The 25,873-nt window shown below is 40.5% G+C and overlaps 3 protein-coding genes across 5 annotated transcripts; 2 read left to right on the top strand and 1 right to left on the bottom strand.

Annotated features, from left to right (window-relative positions):
• The first annotated feature begins 4,523 nt into the window (after positions 1-4,523).
• LOC132989475 (sushi domain-containing protein 3) lies at positions 4,524-10,314 on the top strand. 2 transcript variants are annotated; one of them, XM_061057133.1, is made up of 6 exons: positions 4,524-4,666; positions 5,262-5,807; positions 7,337-7,531; positions 8,117-8,264; positions 9,214-9,381; positions 9,477-10,314. In XM_061057133.1, the coding sequence occupies exons 2-6, from the start codon at positions 5,732-5,734 to the stop codon at positions 9,811-9,813; spliced, it is 924 nt and encodes a 307-aa protein (XP_060913116.1). In that variant the 5' UTR covers positions 4,524-4,666; positions 5,262-5,731; the 3' UTR covers positions 9,814-10,314. The 2 variants fall into 2 exon arrangements, with proteins under 2 accessions (XP_060913116.1, XP_060913117.1); XM_061057134.1 differs by lacking the exon at positions 4,524-4,666 and having other exon boundaries at positions 5,132-5,807.
• A 119-nt stretch (positions 10,315-10,433) lies between these two features.
• On the top strand, positions 10,434-15,796 carry LOC132989476 (caspase recruitment domain-containing protein 19-like). Of its 2 annotated transcripts, XM_061057136.1 has the most exons (7): positions 10,434-10,890; positions 11,778-11,923; positions 12,075-12,231; positions 12,573-12,593; positions 12,808-12,876; positions 14,688-14,753; positions 14,928-15,796. In XM_061057136.1, the coding sequence occupies exons 2-7, from the start codon at positions 11,840-11,842 to the stop codon at positions 15,026-15,028; spliced, it is 498 nt and encodes a 165-aa protein (XP_060913119.1). In that variant the 5' UTR covers positions 10,434-10,890; positions 11,778-11,839; the 3' UTR covers positions 15,029-15,796. The 2 variants fall into 2 exon arrangements, with proteins under 2 accessions (XP_060913119.1, XP_060913120.1); XM_061057137.1 differs by lacking the exon at positions 12,573-12,593.
• On the bottom strand, positions 15,790-25,669 carry LOC132989477 (ninjurin-1-like). The gene is made up of 3 exons (XM_061057138.1): positions 25,580-25,669; positions 20,348-20,585; positions 15,790-17,854 (listed from the first exon to the last, which is right to left on the bottom strand). The coding sequence occupies exons 1-3, from the start codon at positions 25,613-25,615 to the stop codon at positions 17,721-17,723; spliced, it is 408 nt and encodes a 135-aa protein (XP_060913121.1). The 5' UTR covers positions 25,616-25,669; the 3' UTR covers positions 15,790-17,720.
• Between the last annotated feature and the right edge of the window lie 204 nt (positions 25,670-25,873).

The raw sequence follows: 25,873 nt of genomic DNA, 5'->3' as shown, positions 1-25,873 counted from the left end.
CAACCTCAGAGCTGAGAAAGCATTGTGGCCTCCTATGGGAGCCAGGACCCTAGATTGGTAACCAATGGCAATGAGGTATCACATTTAATTCCAGTCAGTTTAACCAGATTAAAAACTTTAATGAACCTATATACTAATTTATTCCCAAGAGTTTCACACCTTTTTTTATTTGGAAAGGTATGTAAATGTACCTGGATTTGTACATATTTACACCAAATTAAATCATGCTGTAGCCTAATGAGCACAACTCATGATGAAAAGCACCACCAAGGTCTGAACAATGCCTTCTCTGGACACTTGAAGAGATGATATTGTAGAGCACCAGACCTGAATATGTTATAAAACAAAACATCTAACATCACATCGCCTTGAATACGACATTGTGAAAGCTTACCGAAATAAACAATGAGTGATTTGGAGAACAGAATGAGTCAGTTGGCAGGAGTGTAGAATAAAAAGTCAAGTGGGATGTAGCAAAACAAAATCCTAACATGTGCAAACATAACCTAGAAAGGTACTGTTTATCGAAGATGCACAAAATGTTTATTGTAGGATTGCATCCAGTCACTACTCGAGCTGTTACGTACCCTGGAACAGACACTCTGTCAGTACAAGGTGGGTTAGTCAGTTCTCTTCTGCACCTCAACACAATGTTTGTTATGTTTTGATAAGAACTTTGCTTAGGCCATGTTCTTCAAATGTCCTCAATGATGATGTGGAGATTATACAGTTTGTCCTGTGAATGGAGAAAGATGAACAAAGAGACAGAAACAGATACAAGATAAGAAGTGGTTGAACCACCAGACTGTGGCAGCTGATATCAAAAGCAGATTTCTATGTTCTCTGCTATCAGCACCTTGTCGTTTCTTTTGCGGGTGTGTCAATTCTTTGGAAAAATATTGCGAAGTGGTACTGCTTTCTGAGATTAACACTTTGACCCACTACACTCAAATTTAACCAAAGATAAGTCAGTCTCTTTCTCAGCCCTTATGTTTCCCACCTTTTATGTTAAGCCTTACTCCATTTCTAACTTGTTTTATTTTACGTCTTTCTTTCCTCACACCCTCATCTTCCCTTTGTCTTCATCCCAATCTGGCTGCCCTGCTGTTAGCTCTCTGTAGGCACCTCAGGAAGAGTTGTCTCTGTTGCAGCAGTCTTACTGGCAAACGTTGATGCCTGTGCTCTTAAGGAACTTGCCGGGAAGCTGTGAGAATCTGATGCAATTCCCCCTTTGCTTTAGTTCACTATCTCTTTTTCTCCCTTGTTTTGTACATTTCTATTTCTTCCTGGTGACAGAGGAGGTGAAATGTTGTGGGCCTCGGGTGGAGGGCTGGAGGAAATTGTGAAAATATTGCAACAATGTGATTGAACAGCTGGTCACTCTAACCTTTCTGTAGAGTGTGTAGATTCATTTGAAAAAGTCTCCTCAGGGGCTGAGGAGTAATAGATTAATTACAATATGTACATAGCTGCTAGCAGTGTGGCATGAATAAACTTTGATAAACTTTGGTAATTAGGTTGGCAAGGTAGGGTCAGTCAACAGCTTTGGTTTGAACTAAAAAATCTCAAGAAACATTGGGGGTAATGTCAAAAATTCTTGTACAGATATTCCTAACATGCAGATTATGACTCTGATTTCAGTGATCCCATGATTATTTCTTTTGCCAAATCCTGAGGTTACCATGTGTGATTTTGAGTTCATTTGCTCTACTTGTTTGGTGGATGGCTTTGTTATTTGCTAAAAGCATTACATAATGTCAAGATGTTCCAACAAGCCATTAGCTTTCAAACTCATCTTATCGACCGAAGGCTCCACGGCCTGGAAACTTTCCATGTGTAAATTTCTATTCACAGCTGGATCCAGTTTGTCAAATAATGCTACATGACAAAATGGCCTACCTTCAAACTAATGACATTTCCATTTGTCTCAGTAGCTCAAAACAACTATAGCATTAACAAACATCAACTAAACAAAAAGTGGTGAGCATTACTTTCAGCTATAGTTAGCATATGAGCTAGCTAACGCCATTAACTGTCATCAACATTCTAGTTTACAAAATATTTGAAATAAACACAAGCTGTGTCATATGAAATAATAGGACTACTAGTTTACAAAAAATAACAGACTTAAAGTGGGGAACATTACTTAGCCTGCTTTACATTAGCATGTTAACATTATAATTAGTAGCATATTTGCATGCTGTTTTTAGCTGCAAGTAAGTACAGTTAGCTTACAGTTTACAGAGCTGCTAGCATGGCTGCATCTGTCTTTGTGTTTCCGTTTCAAGAGCTGAAGGGACTTTAACCACAAAGGGTATTTATTTTAGTCCCTTTTTACATTTAATGCATATGATGTACATAATACAAAGGCCCTATCCAACCTGCTTCACTACATAAGAAAAAAAGTGGCAGAAAAGTAAAGTTTTCAGAACTGACTCACTTTCTCTCCAGTCCTCTGAGGTGTCTGAGAAATGCTGTGCATTTGAAACACTATGCCCTGCAAGCTGTGCACGTCGGAGGAAACACATTGGCAAAGAAATGCTTGATCAACTCAATTTCCTGCTAAAGTCTCATTCTTCTCACCTGCCACTTGTTTCCCATCTCCTTTCTATGTCTGCGTGTGTGTGTGCGCGTGAAGCAGATTTATGGAGCGGCCCAGACGCTGGTGGCCACAATCCAGCCTGAACAAGTAATTTGTTCTGAGTTTTCAGACACAGGAGACAGAGCATTAATGGTGTTATGAACCCATCACCAGGTGTGTGTTTGTGCAACCAGAGAGAGAGAGAATGTGGGTGGAAGCCAGAGGTTGTCTCTACTTTACTTGAACATGTGGTTTGTCAACCACATGCATATCTTAGCTGTAATGAAACGTCATCACTCTTACATCAACATTACATTGTTCATTATTTTTGACTCTTAAACACTCTTTGTTTGTATTTGTTTTTTGAGAATAGTTTCATGTTTCAGTTGTCCACAATGGAGCTCTTGTAGTCTTTATATCACCCATGTAACTGTACTCCTCATTGGGCTTTCGAAAAAATATTTCAAATAATAACCTCCTGGCTTGTGCTGCATCAAACAACTAGCATTAACATTTTACTCAACGCTTGTTTTTATCACATCAGGAACTTACCAAGGACGCTTCAGAGAGGGCACCTTCAGTCTCCTCCACCCAGACCTGCAGCCATATGTGGCCTGGTTGGAGCAGCAGTGTTGATGGGGCCCTCCTGCTCTACTTAATTACCTGTGTGATGGAGTGGTCCCCCCCAGCAGAGCTGCTGTGTCACAATGTGTCAGGGGCAGCACAGACACACTGAAGCTGACCAGTCTCACCTGCCTCACCTTTCTCTGTTTCTCTTGTCAGGTCAGAATAATAATAAAACCCCACGGCCTGCAATCTTTTTATCACCTCGTTTTTGGTGAAGATGCCCGACCCTAACCCGAACCATCAGGAAGCAAAAATCTCACTTTTATTCCTTTTTATTGAGGAGGCATTATCGACATTCCAGGCTTTCATTATCGAGCCTCTGGATTGTTTATTGGCTTACACAGCGTACAGAGCAATGAAGCCTGGGCAGGGAATAAGTGGAGGGAACTGAGAGTCCTAGACGAAGCCAGGCCATATTAACTGTTGCTGTAGCAACCGAGTCCAAATCAAATGAAAATCTGAAAACTTTAAGTGAACTCATTTCTCAAAAATACCATTACCAACTGTGTCTCTTCCCCTGCTCTTTCTTAAAGTTCTGCATTTAAAGGTAAGGAATGATGTTCTTTAACGGCGTAATGATAGAATGAGGTATTACGGTTGACATTTGGCTTTTCATTCAATTTGAACAAGAAAATGTCCCTGGGAGGTGTGCACATTCTGAGGCAGGCTTTAAACTAGATCTTTATTGAATTCTACACATTCAAATGCAATAACACACTGTACCCAGTGCTAAATATTTAAGGTTTTAAGTTTTCTCAACACTTAATCCCCTTATCTGAAAAAAAAAAAGAATAGGTGATAAATTGTGTCAACTAGAATTTAAAAAATGCTCATTTTAAAAGTTATTTAAGCTGTCAGACAAATGTTGTGAATAATATACTTGACTCTGAGAGTAGTGGAAGCATACAGCTACAGTAAATGGACATACTCAAGTGAATTATAGAGACTGAATTTATACTTTGGTTGAGTAAAAGAAACAACGTATAGTGAAATGTTCTAGAAACACACACTGCTAGATAACTTGACAGGTTTTCTTTTGAGAAGGGTCTCCTAAAAATAACCGTGTTTACGTCATGAGTGCACACCAGGACAGATCTGAATAGCTTTTTTTGAGCACTGACATATTATGTGAACGCTTTTAATCAGCTATGCTAATATATTCAAGCATCTCAAGGGGAACTGCTGTCTGAACAGAGGCTCAGGCACAGTGTCTGAGGTGGTGTGTGGAGGTGTGTTCAGGTGAACAGGGCTGAGCACTATGGAGACACTTATCACCCACAGCAGAATCAATCTCACGCATGCTCAGAATCCTAAATGACAATGGACCAGTATAATGTTTGAAGAAGACGAAGGTGACGCTGTCAGATGGGAGTAACAAGCAAATAAGGAATCTTCAGGAAACTATTATGTAGCCTGGTTTTTTTTGTGTTCTTGTATGCTGATCTTCTCCAGATTAAGGTAATACATCAGTTCATTTCCCTATTAAATTATTACTATGAAATGTACAAAAAGTTCTAATTATTTTATAGAGCTGAAGGTAAAGCTATCTGGTAAAACAAGCTGATGTTGCCTGCTTTACTTTACTAAGAAACCTGTCAGAAAAGGGGAAAAAAACAGTCCGAATCAGTGTAATGAATCATATCAACCAGGTCGATATTCTGCACCTCCATCACATCTGTGACAAAGCAAGACACAGGAGGGAAGTGGAAAAAAACACGTTAGAGGCAATGAGACTGCAGACACAGCAAAGTGAAATCTAATGTTGTACTTACACACCACCAAGGAGTTATGTAACACATAAACACCACTTTAATAAGACCCTTCCTTTTATATTATCACTATGACATTCTACATCCTCTGACATAAGCAACACATGTCTTTATAATCCAGTCCTCCATGATAAACCCACTCTATGAACCACTTTAGCCAGACTTATATGCACACATTAACCGTCAACATGTAGCAGACTGAGCCAGACTGCTTTTATTTTCTTTTAACTTTGAGTTGAACGTCACTGATTGTGTTTTGCATATTTTTTTTTTCACCCTATCAGAAACACTACATCCTGATAGGCGCATACAGAGCAGCGCTGTGACATCCTTCCACACTGTGTTTCCCTGCTGCTGAAGTTTCACCCGTCCTGCTCACCGACTGTGGTACGCAACTTGACCTGACCTGGTGTAATCCTCAAAGTCATTTCTGCTTTGGTCGACAAGGTCTCGACCGATCACTTTATCTCTCGCCGTCCTCTCGAGGGCTCATCCGCCTCTCACGCCTGGAGTAGCCACCACAGCGCGCTGTCCAAACCATGCAGTGGAAGAAGTAAATGATGCAGTGAAAAAAGCACCGTGGGAGGATTCTGTGGACGTAAAGCTGCTCTTTGAGAGGTACGGAGTCGGAATTCTGGAGTTTACGGAATCCCGACGTGTGTATTCTGTACCGGGCACAGAGGGACACCGTTGCGCAGTCTTTACGCACAGCCAAAAGAGCGGACTAAGAGGGGGGGACCTGTCAATCAACACCATGTCGGCGGCAACAGCCTCAATAACAGATGTGTCCAGGACCAATTTTATTAACGGACGTGACCTAAGTAGCTCAGGTAAGACCAAGGTGTCCAGTTTATAGCCTACTCGAGTTCAAAGTGTGGAAGTGCTTGCACGGGAATTTGTTTTGCACTTTGCATTTCTTTCATCACTATTCTTAACATTTTTTTTCTTCAGATTTTACATTGTATGTTTTACAAGTGACCTGCGTCTGATTCAAACATCCAATCACTGATTAGTCATATATCATAGTATACAGTATGCATCTGTAACGTGCGTGACCCAATGCTTTTATCCTGTGCAATACCCGTTAAGGGTCTTACAGTCGCCTGCTTGCTGTAATTGCAGTTCGCAAAGAATTGCTGCAGGAATAATGGCCATGGTGGGCTATATTAATATGATGCATTTTCAGATGATCCTCTTAATTACAGGCGTGTAAAACATATTTGAGAATTTAAATCACATAAACTATAATAAATATAGTTTACATCCTGCATCATGTGTCATCTGGGGTTTTCGAGGGGAAACATGCGAGACCTGCCTATCATTTTTACAGATCTCGTTGGTTGATTTAAAACGCAAACAAAAGAGGAAGTGAAAAAGGGAGGCAACTGTTTGTGGGTTTATCACCAGAAAGTCCTTGCGCCAATGCACAGCTGGGCGTCAGCAGCCACTCACATAACGCATAGGCTACAGGCACGTTCCATAAAAGTGATGATGTTTACTCATCGGCAGTGAGGTTCGTCCTTGTGTTATATAAACTTGAATAAAGTGACGCAAATGTCCTTCAGAGCAGAATTTATACCAGCTGTGACTCGCCCACTGTAATTGACAAATTTGTCCAGAAGCGTGTGCAATGCTTCTCAAGAAAATAAGACACTTAACATCATCTCTCATTTTGTCAATAAGCCTTTGGTGGAACTTGATGCCCCTTGTGGCTGCCCCACATGTTTTTCTAGAAGTGCACAGCCAATGTCACATTCTTGGATGTTTTCCTTCATTTAATTGAAACAAAGAGGAGTATTGCAAAATCTCTCTTTTATCACATTGTTTGGCATGGACATCAGAATCAGGTTTCCCTTAGCAAACAAGCTGCATCTGACACTTCCTTGGACGGATCACATGATAAGTCTTGTAGGAAATCACTGATTTGATGTCATTGCTTTTATTTGCATTCCAGAAGCTTGTGTCGTGTTGATCTCTGATATTGTATGTTCATAGTGACAGACTGCTGGCAGACAGTGAGAGACCCCCCCCCCCCCCCCCCCCCCCTGTAATATGCTGTGCAGCATGCTGCTCTGTATGATAAAGGAATGATTAGCACGGCTCCAGATGGCCTGTGTGTTTCCACCAGTCATTTGGTTGAATGGTTTATCACATTTCCTGTTTCGATACTGTAAGAATTTGTTACAGCACGGTACAGTGCTTTTTAGAAGGTCGTGTTTTTGTCACGCAAAGTTGTGCAGCCCTACAGGAGTTCAGTGCTGATAGCTGTGGAATGAATCACAAATCATCCTGCTGTGTTACTGTGTCAACCCTGAGTTGTACAATCGTCTTTGTGAAAACCGATCTCTTTGCTTTTCAGTTCAGTCCCAGGCTCAGTGCACACCTATGCCCTTACCTGCCCTGGGCACTCAAAGGATCATCCAGGGAAATGGTACCAATGTGGGCACAGTCATTTCCCTGCAGTGCCCAGCCAAACACAAACTGATGGGAGGGGAACTAACATGTGTACTAGGCCCAAACAGCACCCAGTGGGTGGGCCAGACCTACTGTAAACGTGAGTAAGGCCTTTACTTGAGGGTTAACATAAAAACAAATGACAGTCATTGTGTTTTACCGAATGCATCTAGCTGTTTATACATTTAATAACCAGATGTGTATATGCGCAGGTCGAATGTTTTTATGCTTGGAGGACAATTTGCAGCAGCTGCAAAACGTCTCCTAAGCTCTCCCTCAGCTCATTTTTATGAAGACATTGCATTTATAAGAACCATTATGTGATAGACATTGTGGCTACAAGTAATGAAGACACTTCAGGTATTATTTGGCTCAGAATAATGAATGCTTAAAGACGCTTTCAAGAGAGATTTTATTTTTGCTAGAGCTAGTTAAAGGAGAATATTGATAGGAATGCATGAGGAGAGGAGTAATCTCAAGAGGGTGCACAGTTAGTTGTCCTTTTGGTTAGTGACTGGATAAGGTGACAGCAGAATCTTGATTATGTTGCCTTCTTTTGTGTGATGCTTGAATGTTATAGTTCACTTCTGCAGCATGACGAAGGCAGCTGTGTGTAACATTTGTGCATGCCTTTGAATTAAAGCTGAACAAAAGCAGTCAGCAGTCTTCTTCTCTGACACCGCAGCTCTATCTGCGTTTGAGGACTATGGTTTCCGAGTAGCCGTGCTGGCATCTATTGTGAGCTCAGCCATTATCTTCTTCATGTCCATGGCCTTCATCACCTGCTGTTTGCTCGACTGCATCAAAGAGGACAAAAGGAAACAGCATGAGAGGTGAGTGAGAAGTAAACTGTGTGACTAAGTGCTCAGATGATGTACTTTTAAATGAACTACCCCATTATAGAAATATACTTCACCACAAGTTAAGCTACTTTATTTAAAGAAATACTTTAGTTGCATCCAGTTTTCTTGTAAACCTTGATGATGTCTACATTCAGCACACTAAAAAGGCTGTGTGTATCTTTTAGCTTGTACTAATGCTGAATGAAAGCAAACGTTTGGAAGTTTTAAGTATTTTAAATCATAAAGCATTGTGCACTAGCAGGCAGATGTTTTCTTCTTCATGTCCCTCCGCTTCCTTCATGTCTTGGCCTGTTTCCTTGTGTATCATTCAAAGATTGTGAAACCATTGGCGGGAGTGTGCTCTGTGTCACTCTATGTGTCATCGGGTGTGCTGCAAAATGAAACCAACAATGAAAGTGATCATGTATGTCAGTAATCCCTGTGATGCTTAAGAAATACATTGTTTGCTTTTTCCAACAATTTCTTAATTGTGGGTTTTTTTTTTTGTCTGATTATATCTTTTTTCTCTTATTGCAAGAATTTACTTTATACAACTATCTTGGAACAAACGTCTCTTCAAATAGAACTAAAAACTTGACATCTGAAACATAATGAAGAGGCTCCAAGCTGACTTTTTTTTTTACAAGTTTAATCTGTTTTATTGTAAAGTCATAATCTGTAAAATTATCCTCTGAAATTAAGCAAACTATTGGCCTAATTTAACACAAGTTGTTTATTGTGAGTACCTTAAGTAGTACCTTAATTTTGCACTTGAGTAAAAATAGTTTCTAACTTTTTTAAATGGGATGTATAGATAGATAGATAGACACTTTATTGATCCCGAGGGAAATTCAAAAGATGGAGAAATAAAAGAGGATAGTGTTACTCATATTCAAACTGAAAGATTGACCTGCTGGTTTGAATTGACATTTTTTAATAGTGATCCAGAGATGTGGCAGTGGGAGGAGCAGGCCCAACAACAAGAGGACAGGCGGTCTCGCTACAGTCATAAAAGCAGGAACAACAACAACAACAATACCCAGGAGAAGCTGAGTTCACTGTGGGACACCAGTATCTCAGCCTCGTGTGAAAACATGAGGGCCTCCAGGTGAGAAATGGCAACTTCTTTTCTAAAGGGGAAACATTTACAAAGTCCTGTAAGGCAAGAGGTAAATGACCAACTTCCTGTCTTTTCCTCCACAGATATCATCAACAGTACACCCATCAACCTGTCTGCACGTGTGGCCCAGTTCCTCTGCTATCTGCTCTCCCTGGCTGTGACTATGACCAGCCTCTATTACCCAGAAACCCACAGTATGCACAGATTTCCAGTGAACCACCTCAATGCAGCAGACCTCCTCAGTCAACCATTCAAAGTGCAAGTCCAGGCCCTGACCAGGTCCCAGCAGTAGGTTCTGGTAGGATGTGGCAGTATGGAGGACATCAGATCAGTTTGTCCGGAGGGAACCCATCAAACACAGATGAGACCAACATGAGGAATTTAAAGAAGGAATTTTCTATTCGGATTATATCGGTGTGAGGAAACATCCCACAGAAGTGTTCTAATCCATAAAGAGCTTGTTTACAGACCACGATTGTCAACTTTATCATTGAGATCAAAAAGAAGTGAAAACCAAACGTTGTTGAAATGACCATGGTGCAGCTCTGATCAGTACTGACGGACTCATGTGCCTTCTGTAAACTGTGATGGCACACTGCCCTCTGTCTGAGAAAGGACGCCATTGAACATCCAGGACTCCAGCCTTGTTTGATTATAGGCTTCCTGTAATTGAAAGAGACTTCCACGCCTGTAATTGAGCTTTTCAAAAAACCAATTACATTGTTATGTTGAGATACGTGTTAACCATTGTTGGAACTATATCACAAGATTTGTGACAAAAAGTCCTCTCCTGAGCCGGAAGAGTCTGGCTTATTGGATGAGGAGAGCGAATGAGAAACCTGTGGCCAGTACAGTATGTAAATATAATTTGAAAGAATGTAAAAAGTTATAATTATTAAAGAGATACTGTTTTGCAATGGAGAGACTGCAGTGTTTGGTATACATTTCTCCCTAGGGGTGGATGAAAATGTGTGAAAGTCTTAATGTTGATGCAGCAGACGGACGATATATCTTACAAAATAAGTAATATGGTAATGAAGGGTGTTTCTAATGAGAAAAAATGCAACAAATTGTCTTCTTTTTATAATTATAATCATATTTATGATTATTATTATTAATTATGATTATTATGATTATTATGATTATGATTATTATTAATTGAACTAGTGCAGTCATTAGTATTAATGGACGAAGGAAGTGAATTAAAGTGATTACGGACAATGGGTGCACCTGAGAGCAGATCTTGTTAATCCGCCTGTCAGGTCAGCCTGATGTCGCAGTCTGCGGACTGATACTGATGATGTGGTGCTCAGGTCAATTATTTGGCCTCGGGCAGGCGCAGCGCAGGGCGGCGCCGTGTGGGTGCTGATCACACGTACTGATGTTGTTGAACAAAAGAGAGACACAGCGGAGGGAACAGGAAGTTTACGGAGAAGCCGTCGGTCGGAAGGGGCGCCCAACATTTGTGTGTCAGTATGACAGGTGTGTGAATCCAGGGTAAGGTGTTTTGTCTTGTTTTGGATCTTTTACAGTAATCCCTTCGCGCTAACTTGTGGGTGACAGGACTGGCTGCCCGCCCACTTGTTGCCCTCATTTTACTCTACAGCTTCAAGTTAGGTTGTTGTTTTGAATTAAATGAATTCATTTTGGCTTTATTAAAGCAAGTTGGACGTTTCTTTACAAGACTTGACGTAGCCTGAACTGCAATCATTTAAAGAGCAAAAAGGTGTGTCTAAATTCGTTATGTAAATAAAGTCATTTCTATTCGTGATAGACAGTCATTGTCAGAGCTATCCAAACTTATACATTTAAATGATCCTATGTGTATGATGAAACTATTTTATTAATATACTGATAAAAGTAATTATTTTCATATTTTGTTATTGTATGTGTCCGGGTAGTTTGCCTCACTTTGTTCAAATATTTCCAATTGAATTAATCTAGGAATTATTAAGTTCAGACAAGGTCTCTGCAAATGAATGATTATGGTCTCTATAGTCTTTTTTATTTCTGAGTTATTCAACTTAGGTTTTGCTACAATTTTCCTTATTTAGAAAGTGCAGCCTATTCGACCTTATAAACAAGAGAATAAACCTCTTAGACTTTTATTTTCAGGACTGGACGAATGCCAAGACCAGCTTACTGAAAAACTACTTAAGACTAGACATCAAATCTGCAAGCGTTTAATTAGGCCCAGAGCTTTTCTAGTGAGCTGTACTTGTGCAAGAGAGTATGGCCTGTTGCTGACCTGACCTTCACACTAGAGCAGATACAACTTTTTAGATCCCTGATGCCTCCTATAATTCCAAGTCAGCAATTACAGCGTGTTTGTTGTAGTGTAAAATGCATTGATTTAACACTACTTCTTGCTTGTCCTTGACAAGACATTTACGATTGCCATGAGAAGCTCCAGAGGGATGCCCAGTTCCTGTGCTCACATCAGAGGATGGACACTGAACTCGTTGACAGACTGGTGCTGCAGCTGAACAGGATCTACCCCCAGATACTCAGCGACAAGGAGGCACGCAGGGTCAATACAGATAATATTGCATATAATACTATAAAACATATACAACTGTTTAGACAGTCATGGAGTCCTGTCACTATATAAATTCAATTCAATTAGAATGATGGTATACCAGTATGTGCAGTGATTAGATTCAGCATGCCTCTCCCTGCAGTTCAGGAACCTGAGCGTGCCCACCAAGGTGCGCTTACCAGAGCTCTTGATGCATCTGTATATGAAGGGAGAGGAGGCCTGTCATGAATTCTACAGAGGACTTCACATTCACGCTGAAGATGTCTACACCAGCTTGCCCACCAGAGTCACACAGAGAGGTAAATCCACTGTGCAGGGTTTCAGAAAGATTTTAGTAGCTGAATATTGCCAAGTTTTGTAACTTCTAGCAGAAATTAAAAAATAAATATACAGCGGAATCAGAGAAGCTTTTGTTTTGAAAACTACCTAAGTTTGATAAGTAGATCCTTAAAGATGAAATGGATATGTGTCTTTCTTAATTCAGCTTCTATATTGCTGCAATATAATGCAAGTTAAATACACTGATCAGCTGGCATTCACCTAAAAGTTTTCCCTTCCTGCTTTCTCCAGTTCTTTATGATCTGTATAGTACATATATTCATATAAGTGCACCTTTTCCTTTTTCTTACATGTTCTAAAGTAATGCTGTCCAATATGCCAGGTGAGATGATGACACAAATCTCCTAACCAACTGTCCAATAATGGTGCACCCCCTGCTGTGTAATAGCCTTTTGGAGGCTTATCCTTATAAAATTAGAGAGACGAGCAGTAGCGCTGCCTGCATGCCATGTAGTGGATTTCACATTACAAATGCTATTGCTTTAAAAAGCGCAGCGTTTACCCCTTTAATCACTCAACTTTTCTTTTTGTTCCAGATATTGCAGATCCAAAATGGACTCTCAATGTGACCAGCTCCGCAGAGCGATTTGTTCTTAATGACAGAGGTAAATCTACTAAACATTGGAAAAAGGAGCACATTCAAACAATCAAAACTCGTCAGGTGCACGACCACAAAAAGACTTACAAGAAAGCAGAAAAGTTAGCACATTCAGTGTCCTTTAACGTCTTTTAATCTGGGTAGAGCAGCAGCATACAGGGTAGCAACGGACGCGTTTCAGCAAAGAGCCTAAAGGACGTTGAGTGTGCTGACTTTTAGTTTCTTGTAAATCTAATAACGTCACTCCACAGGAACAATATGTATAATGTTCTTTCTGGGGGGTTTTCTTCAACTTTATAATCGTGTCTGTAAATAATGATCAAACTGAATGAGTGTGGGTGAAATGTTTCCTGTAATGCTAAAAAGATCCCTGCTGTTTTCTATGTTTTGGTCAAGTACAGACAATATATGCGTACTTTGAGTAAGAATCAAAAGCTGTTCAAAGCACACCACATTATAAAGGAACTGATGACCTGTTTTTCCAGGCAGAGTTTGTTTTGAGAACAATAGGGAAATCACTTTACAGAGTTTGAGAAGTTATTTGAGATACAACATTGGTACAGTAATCCATCGCAGTAAGCCCTGCAGTCAGTCAAGTTTTGTTTTGATCAACTGTATGTTACCAATTTAAAACAGACGCTGCTGTAACAAAGAGCTTTTATGAAACTGTCTTCTTTCGTATGCGTGCTACCGATTTTACATTTTAAATTGATGACGAAAAACGACAACATTATTCCAAGAACTAACTCAATCATCAATTATTAAAGGTCATGATTATTTCAATATAGTCTGATTTCATTCCAGGACAACAGGGCTCAGAAGTGCACAGCTGTTAGCTGCCTTTGAAAATTAAATTACATTATAATGATAACACAACTTTTAGAATGTGGGTGTTTGAATTCACAGAGCCTTTCATAACGACATTGAACGTTTTACCCACACTTGTGTATATATTACCACCTTGGTCATCTAATCTTTTCTTATCCTTTTTTTCTATTTCCTGTTTTTGTTGCTTCTGTTTTACTGCATACTTACCTTGTACTTGCATGAGCAGTGCATACTAATTTGTGGTTAACGGACCTAAAACACATTCAATTTGATATGTGACAGCAACAGTTTTTTTTTCTCTTTTGTGTGTTTTTTAAACATGGCGGTCTTCCAGTTTATGTGTGTCAGGGTGCCTCTGCACCCCTCACTGATCCTCAGATAAGCCCCTTAAGCCAAACTAAGCTTTGTTCTTCAGCGCATGTAGTTGTCTGCTGAACCTTTTAACCCTGAGCCTCACTATGTGGGCCCCTCTGCTCCACCATCTATCATCCCATTGCATCCAGGGCTTTGGTTTTGTGGGTCAGTTAAGCTCACGTGTAAACCCCTCTGTCCAAAGCAGCCTCCTCTGGCCTGCATTCCTTTTGAACAGTCAGGGCCGCATCCTCGGGTCAAAGGTGTGTCAGCAGGAAAATGGGTCATCAATGAAGTAGTGAAACAGTGACACCCATTCATAATGAAGACAAAGAAATGTGGCACATATTGACTGTGAACAAGAAAACTGTCTTTTTACAGAGCTGATGTGTACTTTTCGGTCTTACCATACTCTCTGATGTACGTCGCTTTGGATAAAAGCGTCTGCTAAGTGAATTGAATTGTAACCATATCCTATTGTAACTTTTAGTTTGCTTTTATTTTTTAACTATTCAATCTTTTAGACAACACTGTTCCACTATGCACAATACATACGCCCACCTGCTCATCACTCATATGTTTATAGCTGTTGTTTGTCTATAAAAGTCCCCGATGAGAACCTTTTCTTTCTCTCTGCAGGTCCGATGTTCTTCCTGAGCTGTTTCAGCTTTTTAGGTGGTGTTGCACTACTCTACTATTATGGAGGTGAGTCATGCAGAATGATGGTTTATACATCAAATGATGTAAGTGTAGACCGGTATCCAAGGCATCTCCATAGTTTTTAGTTTTTATTTTGATGAAAACATACCACTCTATTGATTTTTAAACCAGTTTTTCCTTAAAAACTAAACTCTTTGTTGCGGGTCTTTCTCTCCACAGAGGGTAAGACATTGAGCTCTACTGGTCCGTTTCTTCACTGCTCTGCAGCAGCACTTGGGAAAGGTACTAAAGATGTTTTAATTTCATATGCTGAGGTTTGAAAACGGAACAGAAGACGCCATTAAGGTGCTGCTGAAATGCTGAAGAAATGGTCCCTTCAGAAGAACAAGCCATTTACTGTGCCACTTTGCAGTGCCAAACTCATATCCACTTAAAGAGCTATTGAAGCTTTTGCAAAAATCTCACTTTTTTTCTAAGCAGTACTGACTTACTTTGGGAAAGGGAAACAATGACGCATATCATTCTGCCATGGATTCCCACAGCTGAAATCTTTTATAAAAACATGTAATGTTCTACCCTAACACTTGTGTATATATAAAGGTTATTTTGTGTATATAATGATTCTGATCACATTTTCTTTCTGACTAATAAAAGGTTAAGTTTCCCCACCTGAAAAATGTTTAATTCCATTATAATTTGACCTTTGATTCTCCGTAATGCAAAAATTAGATTTATCTCTCTGTGCCTTCTTAGTGGGGCTGTTGGTGAAACATGCACAGAGGATTTTGGGACATAATAGCCAAAAATGCATGATGTAGTAGGGCATCCTGGTATTTTTCTACAAACTACCTTTGACATGCGTGTATCGGGACATCGCGCTCCATGCCTCTGTATCTTTAATACAGCAAACAAAATGTAATCAAACATGTTTGTCAAACGCGGTCTGCAAATGATCCTGGGAGTAAAGGTGTTGAAATGTAATGTCCTAAGAAGAAGCCTTTAGGTAACAGAAGTGACTAAGGCTGTGATCGTGAGTGGACTATTAGAATGTTGAATTTTGTTTTTGTTCAAATAAAGCACAAAACATGTCCGACACAACCTGAAGTTCTATCTTGTTTTTTAAATTTAGAATAACAAAGAATTGACAAAGATGTACATTACACAAACCAATGTTCGCTCTGTGAACATGAAATAGAGTTTGGATTGAATGGCATCAATAAAAACACTAGAGGGCGCTGCCTCATTCAGTTCACCAAAATTAGAAACAAGGGAAGAAGGCGTTGTGGTGTACTATAACAATGACAATCCAGGGCTACAGACAACCAACATAAATGAATAATTAATCAAACTGATCGATGAATAAAGCCGTCTTAATTAAATGCACACCATTGACTGCTCAAGATAGGCCTTTGTACAGAGTGCGTAAATGTCATACTCACTTGAAGCCCTTTAAAGTATTACTGATTATGACAACTCAGTGGGGAAATGGCCACATCATAGATGGTTTATATACAGTTCTGCTCTTCTGGAGAGCTCAGGTGTCTGAACCCTGGAGATTTGAGCTGCACTTTTCCTCCTCTGACATCTCTGCAGAGACAGAGCAGTGAATATGAAGAGGGGACTCAGAGAGGAAGTGGAGGGCAGGGGAGGGGGGGTTGAAGTGTCACCAGGGTGATTGTCCAGTTTGAATGCTGGTATCCATCATTCCCAAGAGGGATCCGTATTGCTTCAACCAAGCTAAAACTCCTCCTTGATCATCAGCATCCTCTGAAAGTGAGACCCCTACTGAGCCAGGACTGAGATGGAGCCAGAAGTGTGGGAGCCGCAGACATACATTATGTATCTATATCAGTCTACAGATCTGCTCTGAGTGGAGCTGTGTGTGTCATCAATCTAGCTCTCTGCAAGTCGTCCTGTTTCCAAGGTAACCAATGATAGTTGTGGAGGAGGAAGAGGATCAGATTGTGACGTTGGTTTGTCATCTCAAAGGTGCTTTGTCACGATCCTATAGAAGAAATTCTACATACCAGTCTTAATAATCTTCACGTGTTTTGCAGATTTTATAAAACGGACTAAACTGGTTTTGTTTAAAAAGTCGAGTGTGTAAATTGAGCATTTGCTTTTGCTCTAATTTGGGGTTTAGGTGACATTGCTGAAACACTGTCTAATTAAGGCTTACAGTTTAACAAGCGGTTCAGCTGGGCTCTGTGCTGTGTTGATGAATTCACCAGCTGCCGGTCCAGAGAACCACAGACACACTCCAGCTTTGCTCAGAGAGTCGAGGCACAACCAAACATTGTTTTAATGTCATGTTAGGCTTGTGGCCTGTGGTTGTGGACAGCTGTGCTGAAGGGTTAACCTGCAGAGGTTGGACAGCTCTTTGACTCACATGAGGCACACCCTGTTCTGTGTACATTCCCTCAGTTGCCCCATGACACCAGTCCAAGCAATCCAGACAGAAACCATGACATCTTGCACGAACGTCATTGATATCATTAAAAATTGAAGCCTGTTTTTCCATTTTTATGCATGTGTAACTGTGCATTTGTAGTCTGGCAGGGCTTTAGTTCACTCCCGCAGCAAAGGAGACAGACAGCATGAGGTCACATGTGCCGGACTGCTGCTGTCTCCACTTTCCTGTTTGTCCACCAGAAACAAATGTTGGGTTGTTTATGCACCAGACCCCATTGTAATTTCTGCTGTTTCTCTCTTGTTCGCTCCGCCTGCAGCGGTGTGCAGTACAATGATTTTCTGGTAAATGAGCCAGCTGTTGGATTTTTGTTTTTGTGTTGTTTTCCGGTGGAAAATTCTCTGAGAGCCTGGAGAGGTCAGTGTGTTTTTAGGTCAGGTAGGGGGATTGTGAAGGTCGGGTCAGGGGAGGTGAGGACCAAAAATATGCTGACTGCATGCATGTCTTTAAGGCAAATTGCTTGTAGAGAGAACAAGGAGCAGCAAAGGAGATGGGATACTGTGATCCGAAGAGAAACACCTGTGTGTTGTTGTTCATTCACATTAGTTTGGCTTGTTGACTCCAAATGCTGTAATAAAGACATTCACGACCACTATGATAAAAACCAGACATGTAGCCAAGTCCTCCAAAATGTCTAACCTCCAATGTTTTTGTTCATCATTCAGGTCCCATCGAACTGTAGACAAAAAAGGAAACACACACTCAATCAATGAATGCCAAATCAAACATAAGCAGCCTACTTTAAACTTGGACTCCAGCCAACTCAATATACACTGATTTACTGACAACCATAAATCCATACACAGATCATTCTGGCGATCACACAAACATTGCAGAGGAACAAATATTACATTCTGACAAGGATGTATAAGAGTAATGAACAACATAATTCAGTTTTTAGTGTTAAGAAACTTTCATTTCATGAACACTCGTACCTAAGGTCCCCATGAAGCTGAACTTTGAGAGTATCTAACTGCCTTGTCTTGACGTATTTTCAGTTCAAATGGGAAAGAACCAATCACAAGATAGAAGACGGGACATAACATTGGGGTGAACGTGATTGGATCGTTAGCTTCAGGAAAGCTTTTTAATAGGTTGAAAACATTTTACAAAATCCCCTTGAGTGCAGGATGAGTCATCATCTGACATTTGAGGCGCTTTAAAGGAAGAGAAAATACAGTTATTTTGGCGTTAAAGTACTCAGAGATAATGCTTTATTGAAGAAGATTTGGCAGATAAATTAACACTGGTACAACTTATTAAAGACTACAAAAAAATTCCAGCAAATGTAAAAAAAAACAAAAAAAACAACTCATGTTCATCTGCTGCTATAGTGATACAATGCTTACGCAATAAATCTCAAATCTTCCTTCCAAATCCCCCAAAAACCCTTTTTATACTTTTTTTATTAGAATTTTATATTGGTTAAGAGGTCAAACCCCCCTAGGGCCTATTTTAAGAATAAGAAATGTCCCTATGTTGTTGAACATAGTGTTCTGTGCATTTTTCTTTGTCTGTGGCAAACAACGTAGTATTTAGTCCAAGCATGAACCTGTACATGAAGTAATTCATTATTTATGTTGTCAAATTCATCCCTTACTCAGCAATTCAAAAGAGTAGAAAAAATGTGAAGGAATAATTTTTTTTCGAAGCATACAGAAAGGACAATGCAGGGAAGAGAGGGCTGATGGAGGGAAGTTCATAGTTACTGTATGACAGAAATGTGTCATTTAATGTCTACTTTGAAGTTGAAAACACAATGAGGACACAGCAGTACATGTGATAATGATTTATTGGGATCTTCATCATCACAGGGACTGGCCGGGGAATAACATTGGGTGTGATCAGGAAAAATTGTGTTGTGTGTGTTTATGTGTGCGTGTGTTGGGGTTGGGGATGTCAGCTGATAGGACTCTACAGGAATATGATCTGTGTACATATGTGTGTATATGTGTGTGTGTTCATGGGAGATAACCAAAGGTTAAATGGTGTATAAGGACCCCGCCTGTGTGTGTCTGATCTGCCTGGATGGGATGGGTAAGGGTGGACAGGGGTTGGGGGTGGTGATGGAATGTAGGCCACTCGCATCACGCACCACTGGCTCCATTAGACAGAGCTGGATCCACAGGCGTGTGGAGGGGAGGGTTTAGGGAAGAGGGTGGTGGGGGCAGTGGGGTTCAGAGAAAATGAAGGAAGAGGAATGAAAAGAGATGTGTTTGAATATCTGGGGGTGGGGGGTGGCAGAAGAGTCACTTGATTTGGTGGAAGGAGGGGTTCAGGTCTTCATGAATGTGTGATGACTAACAGGCTGACGGACCTTTTTACTGACGCATGATTCTTTAGAAAACAAACGAGAAAAAAAAACAAGTGCAGGAATCTTTTTTTAGACTTGATTATAAATTATGATGATGACTATAATTTGACTATTTAATGACTTTTTAGTAATTCACATCTGTATTATAGTAATATATTAAGGTTACAGTAGGAATTCAATTAAAACAAGCACTCATAAGAGATACTGCCAAGAATACTTTTAATTCAAAATAGACTACTTTTGCATCACAGATTACTAATACGGGTGGGGTGGGGGGCGTGTTCTATAATAGGGTGGTTACATCTTAAAAGACTTCAAAGGCAGATACTGACAAAACTCTATTTACTCCTCCTGCTCAAGTTAAAATGAGTCAGTGTGACCTCGCTAAAGTTCACTGATCTGCTTTATGTCAGAGCACATTGAACCACAGTGTAACGTGTACGGTTATATCTTATCTGAAGTTCGTCTTTCCATCTTAATCGAGCTATTTTTCTCCAAGCGTGGCTTATAAATGCAGAAATCCTAAAAATCACTGGGCGTATCACTAAATGGCTAATTGCATCATTTGTTTTCTTCCTTACTTCTAGACATTTATAGCATGTACACTCACATATTGACAATCTTCCCTTGACACCCAGCAGTACGAAAACATATTGACCTTTAACCTGGTGTCTGGAGGGTTGCCACGGTTACAACTAGCCAGTAATGAGTTGTTTATGAGAAATCGGTGGACTTGACGTTGCAGAGGGGACAGGTATGGAGGGGAGGAAACTCAAAGGGCAAGCAAAGGTTGTGATGCTCAGCAGACAACAAAGACACCAAAAGGTCTCAGGGGGACTCTGTTTAGTTTCTCACCTATGAAGATAAGCAGGACCCCAACTGTGACCTGCAGACAGAGGGAGATGCTGATTAGGGTGACAATTGGGGTGTAAAAGGAGAAGTCAGGCCCCTGGTCGAGCACTGCCTTCAGCTGGGAAGCATTAGCCATCAGCAGAGCCACATCCAGCATGCTCTCTGCTGCACTCTTCTTGTTGGTGTAGTGGTTCATGTTCAGAGGGGCGGGGCTGCTGGGCAGAGCATCTGGATGGGAGGCCTGGGGATAGAAGAAAGTATCTGGCATGGAGATAAAATGTTTATTGCTTTCAGATAATGCCTGAAAGAAGAATTCCTGAAATTAAACAGAAAGACGTGCAGGCTCTGTGCTACTGTTTTGTTGTCCCTGCAGAGCAACAAGCACGGCAGCATGCTGATGATGATAGCAGTCATTTTTGTGCTTCCTGTGCATTCATTCTGAGGATCTGGTTATCATGCTGACCTGATTAGCACAACAAGAAGTCAGTAGTGCAGCAAATATATACTTACGCACCAGTTACATGCCCTAGTGGACAAAAGAAACACAGCTGCATGTGTCGTGTTAATGGCTTTCAAGTGACTGTGGCTTTAAATGGACACATTCAGTCTGCAACTTTCCTTGTTCCGTGTCAACATATTTTAACCTTCCTGTTGCTGTGAGACCTCTGTTCTAGATTTTGTTTGAGTGTTTAAAACGGAGCAGTGATTTTTACTGTTTAAGTTTGTAGTATGGGGTGATGCTGCTAACTTTTGGTTGTATCCTTTCCCATCTGCCCTTGTGTCTAGTAGCAGCATCAGAGAGTAAATCATATAAATAACAAAGTAGGCCCCGAACAACTGTTCTGAGACAACTAGAGCGGACTTTATTAATCCTGCTTTTTGATGAGGCTCTATAAAAAGGAGAATCATTTAGGCAGTATCTCTTCAATAAGTGCTCAACAGGTGATAGCTGAAAGCATCAACAAAAATCAACTTTTGGTTTTGTGTTAAATTCTACAACCTATTGATCCTTGTGTGGGCGATTATGTAACAGGCGCGTAGCCAGGATTTGTGTGTGTGTGTGTGTATGTGTGTACTCCAGCCAAGTGGACTCTGCCTGGCATAGAAAAAATATAATGGGTCAGCAAGAGATGACCCATCTCGTTGCAATAAGAAATAACTCTCTTTTTGAAATCATGTAGAAAAAAAAAACCTCTTCTATCATGGGCGCTGCTGCTGAATGAACATCCACTTGCATTCACTATTCAGTGTTGCCTGACCCACACCTGAGCACTATCATACACACACACACACACACACACACACACACACAAATGCTCACACACATGCTCACACATACACGCACACACACACTACTCTTCGAAACACTGAAACCTTCCTCTTTTTTTTCTCACAACACACCCTGCTGCTGCTGCAGGGAGCACAGTTTGTCAGGGATTAACCAAACCACAGAGCTGGTACGAACTGTCCCCCCTCTGAGCTGAGACAAAAAGAGGAAAAATAAGAGCTGCACCCTCTAATTTGCTACAGCTGAATTACAATGTCTTTAGGAGATTCACAACAATCACATGGCATGGTTTTGTTGATGTACGAGGGGGGAAGTACAAACTGCACAGAAGGTGTGGTTGAGGGAGTTGTACTTAGTAATTACTGTGATGGTTTTGTTTTTAAAGCCCTATTAAAAAAAAACCGAGCCATGTCTAATTCTTCAAGTAAGACATAAGTCATGGTTACATGTATCACAGGCCCAGTTCTACATTTAGGGGCGTACCTATAATTGTAGATTTGATCATTTGGCATAGCCTCATGAGAGCATCGCAGAGACATCCCAACAACAACCAGCAAACCTTCAAAAAAAATTATTACCGGGGAGCAATAATGTCCCATGACTAGAGTCATAACAATATGTCATACAGCTCTTAAAAAACATGTTTCCCTACATTCTTCAGGAATAGCGATGTAGTTTTGTGTTGTGTGTAGTCCCCTCCCGTGTGACTGTGATTTGTGCCAAATGCTACAAATGGCGCCGTGTCATGACGTGTTAGGGTCACACATGCTGCTCTCATACACTGACACAGGTTTTTTTTTTTTAAGAACAGCCCTTTATCCCCGAGTCAACAGACCACAGTGAGATAATGTTGCTGTGAGATCACAGGATGGAGTCAGAATGTCTAGAAAGTACAGCACATGATATTTCTCCAGAATTCGTCAGCAAATATGAAGACCTCTTTTAGAGTCTGAGCATTGTGTACACACAAGGCAAAGACTAAGGCCCACCTACCTAGTCACACCAAGTTGTCATACTGCTGAGAATATAGGATAACCACTAATCAGAGCAGATAAGACCGTGTGAGACAAAAAGACAGTAAATGGGGCGCTGGTGGTGCAGTGGTTAGTTCGTGCGCCCCATGTATGGAGGCTATAGTCCTCAAAGCGGGCAGCCCAGGTTTGAATCCAGCCTGTGGCTCCTTTCCCGCATGTCATTGCCCACTCTCTCTCCCTGATTTCCAGCTCTATCCACTGTCCTATCTCTACATTAAAGGCAAAAAACCCCAAAAATAAATCTTTAAAAAAAATGTATATCACGCTGTGCTTTTTGCACTGTTTGGGTGGGAGTGTGGAGCAAACTGCACGTGCAAAAAACAAACAAAATAACAGGATGCACCTGGACAAGGCTGACATTTTGACTACACTTAGTAAAAGAAAAACTTAAAACAAACTACATTTGCACTATCTTTTGCATTTCAATATGTGAAACATTGCTCTTGTCAGTCACCCAGCTATTTACCTTTAGTTATTTTGCACAATCTAAAACAAGGGGTCCTCATTAAGTCAGTCACTCTGCACGTTGCCAAGGTTTCAATGCTTATTATTACTATGAATTATTCACACTGTGTTCCTTGTCTAAAATAACACACAGCGGAGGATGTAGATGGGAAAGAGGACAGGGAGTAAAAGAAAAGTGTGAATATTTATTAACTCTCAGTGATGCATCACTTGGAATAGCAGAATCATGCAGAAGTATTTCAAGAAGACTTCTTTCTGTAAATGTAATGACATGTATACTGGGTATAAGATCAATGAAATCAGATGGTTACATTATTTATTTATTAAATGATCCCTCTAAATGATTGATGTAGACTAAAATGGGGGGTAAAAAACATGGGGGGGGGGGGGGACAATGGCGACATCCTGGACTACCTGTTGTATTACCATAAAAAAGATTTGTTTTTGTTTTTTTAAATCAAAGTTTGAAAATTAAATTTACAAATATACGTGTGTGTGTACAAAATCACACATAAAACACAAATAAAACAGATAAATGATTGACAATTAAAATCACTTAACATTTACATAATCAATAATCCAAATTGGAAAGCAAATTTAAAACGGAATTGTCAAAGTGGCTATTATTAGTGTTTGTTTATGAGCTCTTTACACTCACTTATTCACTCATTTGTATTCCATAGAGTCATAGATTACCTTTATGTCTGCCTTGTAAAACGTCACATACTTTGAACGCTCTGGAAAGGCTTCAGATTGTAAATTCTTGAGACTTGAGCCAAAAAAGATGCTTTCATTCCAAAAGCCTTGGCTTTCTGCCAACAGAAAGAAATGAACTCATTCAACCCTTAGCCCATATGATCAAACTACCCAGCTAAACTAAGAACCTCATCAGATACTGTGAGAATATGCCAACCACCTTATTTTTCTGTTTAACAAAATTCTGTTTCTGTATGTAGAGAGATCCATGCAACACTAAAAGACACCACTTACAACCCTGCATGTATTATTTAGTTAACTGGACCTGCTTCTGTTCAGTGCCATGATGAAAGAGCAAATGAACGTGCATCTGTAACTGCATGGGTGTGTGTTTCCCATCCCTTTTTTTTTTCTTATACATCAGCACTTCTCTGCTCTCTCCATCCATCATGTCCTATCAGCAGCCTGCCTCTCTCACTCACCTCAAACTCTGGCTCTCCTCCAGAAGAGGATCGACCCAACTGTAAATCTAATTTCTATGATTCTCTGTTGGGCTTTTAGCTTTACAGCCTTACACAGTGCAAAGCAAACATAACTTCTCTATCTCACCATGGCACTCACAAGATGAAACACTTTCTCATTCTCGAAAAAGTTGCAGTGATAATCAAAGACAAAAGGAGGTGCTCAAGATGAACTGAAATCTGACACAGGATGAGATTTCAATGCAACACAGGCACATATATTAAAAGCCTGTGGAAGGTCAGCATAAAAGATCTTGCTTCTTGCAACAAAACAAACCGATTGATTCCATTCGTATTGACTCTCACTAGAGGAAGACACATCGTATATGAGACCAGTTGCTCGTTTTATTGAGCGTGAGGGTATTACATTCTGCATTTGTTGGCTGAGCTTTGACTATCACAAGGAAGTATCTCTGGCTGCCATTAAGGGTCCCCCTCTCTCTCTTCCTCCTCGCTTCTTCCTAAAACACACACACACACACACACACACACACACACACACACACACACACACACGCACATCTAACTGAATGTAAATGACACTGTTAAAGCAATGACTATGGAGATGACATAGTGAAGCCCATTTCCTTGCCTTGTAAAACTTGATGGATCTCCATACAACCGTATATTTTAATTACTTATCAAATGGCAACGTCTATCGCCACATAAAACACAACATAGACTTTTTGTCCTGCAACAATCTCATCGTGGCACAAAAGTACAGTGACATTATGTAAAAGTAAAACAGCCTGTGCAAGTGTTTTTTGTGTTCATTTTGGCTACTGAAGTGGAAACAAAGGGGTGTATTCATTATTTATAAGGTCACTCAGGTGCCAACAATGCCTCACTCCTCAAATGAGCCAGACTGTCATCTGACCCTGCAGCATGCCTGAACCAAACATGAAGAAATGTTTTTCCTTGTGGATCTGCAATCTTACATCATTTGTAGGTAGTTTGTTAGTTGTAACGTGCGAAGTGACCAAAAGAGACATAACAATGAGTCTTTTTTTCCCCATTAACCCTTCACATGAAATGCAGCAGCAATGGCTAAAGAAATGACCACTTCAGCAGAGGAGAGGAATTCGGCATCCAGAGTTCTTCTATTAGGCTATTTTTTTTTTCCCACTACAATTCTACTTCAGAAAGTCAAACAGGCCTTCGCACCCTTTTAGGCTATTGCACTATGCAGAATTTGCTTGCTGTCTTCATAAAATGTTTTCAAATTCCTTACCTCAGTCCCACTCCCCCTGTTGCTGCTGCTCATCATTTCCCCATGTGTCAATGAACGCCTCTGCTGCAGGCTGCGGCTCCGTCAAATTGAGATTCAGAGTGTCTGTTTGGGGGGGGGGGATAGGCTGCGGGACCTGCAGTCATAGAGCCTAATTAACAGAGCTGCGTCTGTAAAATAAGTTCGGCCTATTATAATGTTTTAAGCCACAACAACAAAAAAATAGCCTACATACCGGTAGGCTACATTTTCTTATTTATAAAATTCCATTGTCGGCTATAGCAAGCTGTTGAGCTG

The sequence above is a fragment of the Labrus mixtus genome, chromosome 15, assembly GCF_963584025.1.
Source record: "Labrus mixtus chromosome 15, fLabMix1.1, whole genome shotgun sequence".
NCBI classification, from domain to species: Eukaryota; Metazoa; Chordata; class Actinopteri; order Labriformes; family Labridae; genus Labrus; species Labrus mixtus.
This window is presented reverse-complemented; position numbering and strand designations above follow the sequence as displayed.